Source organism: Quercus suber, unplaced genomic scaffold (assembly GCF_002906115.3).
Source record: "Quercus suber isolate HL8 unplaced genomic scaffold, Cork oak 2.0 scaffold_202, whole genome shotgun sequence".
NCBI classification, from domain to species: Eukaryota; Viridiplantae; Streptophyta; class Magnoliopsida; order Fagales; family Fagaceae; genus Quercus; species Quercus suber.
This window is the reverse complement of record NW_027069660.1, coordinates 671,471-674,837: the sequence shown is the minus strand read 5'-3', so window position 1 is coordinate 674,837 and position 3,367 is coordinate 671,471. Positions and strand designations below refer to the sequence as shown.

The 3,367-nt window shown below is 34.1% G+C and overlaps 1 protein-coding gene across 2 annotated transcripts; it reads right to left on the bottom strand.

The window, feature by feature from the left end:
* Positions 1–1,259: 1,259 nt before the first annotated feature.
* LOC112028275 (probable (S)-N-methylcoclaurine 3'-hydroxylase isozyme 2) lies at positions 1,260–3,098 on the bottom strand. 2 transcript variants are annotated; one of them, XR_010631202.1, is made up of 2 exons: positions 2,127–3,098; positions 1,260–1,980 (listed from the first exon to the last, which is right to left on the bottom strand). XR_010631202.1 is itself a non-coding variant. In XM_024060947.2 (2 exons), exons 1-2 carry the CDS (start codon positions 2,853–2,855, stop codon positions 1,465–1,467), a joined length of 837 nt encoding a protein of 278 aa, XP_023916715.1. In that variant the 5' UTR covers positions 2,856–3,089; the 3' UTR covers positions 1,260–1,464. The 2 variants fall into 2 exon arrangements, 1 of the variants encoding a protein (XP_023916715.1); XM_024060947.2 differs by having other exon boundaries at positions 2,535–3,089.
* Between the last annotated feature and the right edge of the window lie 269 nt (positions 3,099–3,367).

Genomic DNA, 3,367 nt, shown 5'->3' with positions numbered 1-3,367 from the left:
CATGTTAACACCTTGACTTTTTAAGTTAATACGTAAGTTTGTTGTTGTTTAGTCAGTGAGATAAACTCAAAGAATTTATAATAATGTCTGAATATGATTGTGTGAAACTTTTTTTTTTTTTTTTTGGTGACAATTACAACATAAGATTGAGGATTTAAATTTTGAATGTTTTCGATAAAAATATTAGAAAATGCCAATTAATTGAGTTACAATACTTTTGATACATGAAACAATTTGTTAACAAATTTTTTTTTTAATTTCAATTATATTATATAAAATATCTTTCTTTTGTTACATCGTGATTTTGAAAGCATCGGACAGATATATTATTAATTTAAATAGAAAAGAACTCCCTTCGTTGATGGTGACCATTCTGGTTAGAGTATTGTGTTTTCCTTTTGGATAATTGCGGTCTTGAGTTAGTATTAGACTAATAGTTATTTTATTTTTAAAGAGTAACCTAGTGGATCTTATTAACTTGAAATGTGGGCTAACTTGAAAGAAAACGGGCCTGCATTTGATGGGGTTTTTTTTATGGGTTTTCCACCAGGTCATTAATTAACACACATATCCCGGCCCAATGTAATGATTTGGTACCTAATTACAAACCCAGCCCAACCGTGTTGTAGCCTGACAAATTGTCATGGCTGAGTCATTAACATAGCCCATTAGAAACCCAGTGTTTGAAAATGGAAAAGGCTTTAATAGGAAGGGAGCTTGTTTGAGAATTCATTAATGCTGTGTTGTGTCCAAGTTCTGAACTTGTTCAAACAAGTTCCCTTTCATATATGTATGTCTACATATTGGAAATTGAAACTTAGTGAAATGAAATGGAATAAATCATGTAATACTTGATTTAACTAAAAGATAGTTTCCAAAATAGAGTAACTAAAAAGAGATGTATCAACGCATTCACAATCCAAATAAACTATTCAGCAATTCAATAATCCAAAATGATTAATGTAAATTTCTACAAATCACCATTTAATTTCACCTATTTTCCTTCTTGAATAAAAGAAAGCTACTGTAACTTTTCATCATCTCACTTTTGACTTTGTTATCAATCCTAACAAACGTAGGATAAAAAATTAATATCTTCTTTGTTCTCTCATTTTTCTATCACTCCTAACTATTTCCATCATCCTTATCAAACAAACCCTTAGCTAGCCTCGTAACAATAATTGACTATCCCATTGTAAGAAAATGTAATGGTTGGTTTGGTGCTGTCACACTCCAATATGTAACAATTAATACAACACAAGAAATGATGCACAACTTCTTAATTAAAAGGTAATAGCAAAAATACAGTAGCACACAAGAAATGATACACAAAAACCATCTTAATAACTAATATTACGCAAGAAATGGTACACAACTATTTTCTTCTTTTAGGAATAAGCTGCAAAGGTTGCTTCTTCTTCAATGTTATGGCAAAATGATCATTCATGTCTAGCTCAGTTGATTTCATACTGCTTGGAAGAGACCAGTCAATGAGTGGACCAATGATGCCAAAATAAGTGGGACTTGCCTAGTAGCCAAGGGTTGTCCAGGGCAACCTCTCCTTCCTGCTCCAAAAGGCGTATAGTCAAAATTAGTTCCCTTAAAATCCAAAGATGAATCAAGAAACCGCTTGGGTTTGAAGCTCAATGGATCATTGAAAACCATAGGATCTCGATCTATTGACCAAATGTTAACCGAAATAAAGGAGTCTTTAGGAATTGTATAGCCCATTACTCGGCATGTTTGTAAGGCACGATGAAGAATGAGTAGTGGTCCTGGAGGGTATAATCTCAATGTCTCTTTGACACAAGCTTCTAGGTAAGGAAGGTGACTTAAATGGGATTCTTTCACAATATTTGTGCCAATTTCACTTTCAATTTCTTCACGAAGTTTATGCATGACATCTTGGTTTCTCATCAATTCTGCCATTGCCCATTCAGTTACCATGCTCCTAGAATCCGTACCAGCAATAAGTAAGTCCTATACATGGAGAGAAACAATAATTTTTATCACATAAAAGCTATGGAAATATATGTGCGGTACTTACTAAATCATGTACAAAGCAAACTTGGTATGCTCTGTGTGTGTGTAGAAAAGAGAGAGAGAGAGAGAGAGAGAGAGAGTACCAAAATTAGTTGACTGATTTGATCATTTGTAAAGCCGTTTTTAATCATGGCATCTAAGAAATTCCTTTGACTTAAAATAGTACTCTCTTCTTTTCGTCTTTCTTTGATAATATCCTCCCAAATAGAAATAAAATTTTGAACTATTTTATCACATTTCTTTTGTATACCTTGAATATCCAATGCTTTTATTATAGGATAGAAAGATGATAAGTCTAGGATCATTCCCAACTCTACTACCTCAACTATAAGTTTCCTTAGCTATTGACTAATACTTTTACCCTCAGAGTCCATGAAGTCCACTGAAAATATTGCATTAGTCAAGATATTAGTATAAGTAACATAGATCGCCTCTCCAAGATTCACTAACTCGCCTTCCTTAGAACCCAAGAAATCTACCAACTCCCTTACCTTCTTCTCTCTTATATGATTTTGTGATTCCAATACTTTGGCTGAGAAAAGGTCAGCTTTACAAATAGCCCTTAGGGACCTCCAATAATCGTTGCACTCAGGGGCGGCTGCAAGTGAGAAGTTGTTGAGTTTTGGGTTTATGAGTGGAATAGCGTTTGCTATGAACCTGCCTGACAATTCTCTGTCATGGGTCTTAAGAACTTCTCTTGCTGCTTCTGGCGATGATGCAATGATGCTAATTTGGGTACCAAGCCTTAGAGACATGAGAGGACCATGGACTTTAGCTAAGTTGGCTAGTATGGAATGGAGCTGCCTTCCCATTTGGAAAAAGTTCCCTACAATAGGCCATGCAAATGGACCTGGTGGGAGTGGTGCGTTTTTAGATAATATGCACTAGCAGTAAAGATAGAAGAGTGGTATTAGGAGGAGGAGACTGAAGAAGATCAGGTCAGTCTTGCTCACTATTGCCTTTAGATCCATAGTTTTGTTGAGACCTGCACTAAAGCTGTATTGTACTTGTGAACTTGTGTTATAACCCAAATTTATAGAGTGAGAAAATCATGTTTAAGGGTTTGATTTATTCTAAACCCACATGTTAATTACATATGTTGTAAATAAAGATTCGTTTATTTTCCAAGACTAATTTATATTATATAATTGTTAGTGGTTTAGTTGGGATTTAAAAAAAAAATAAAATGTCCGTTTAGTTTAGTGGATCCTAAGTGACTGACCCTCATTATCTAACTAGTTTTTTTCGCCATGCCTGACTTCAATCATAATGTTGATTAGTTTATAATTAAACAAGCAAACAAAAATTCATAATGGTGATCATT

Coding starts and splice junctions, on each gene's coding strand:
- LOC112028275 (XM_024060947.2), bottom strand. CDS start 2,855: ATGGGAAGGCAGCTCCATTCCATACTAGCCAACTTAGCTAAAGTCCAT. Junction 1,981..2,534: donor ATCATATAAGAGAGAAGAAG/GTAAGGGAGTTG, acceptor CTCCATGTATAG/GACTTACTTATTGCTGGTAC.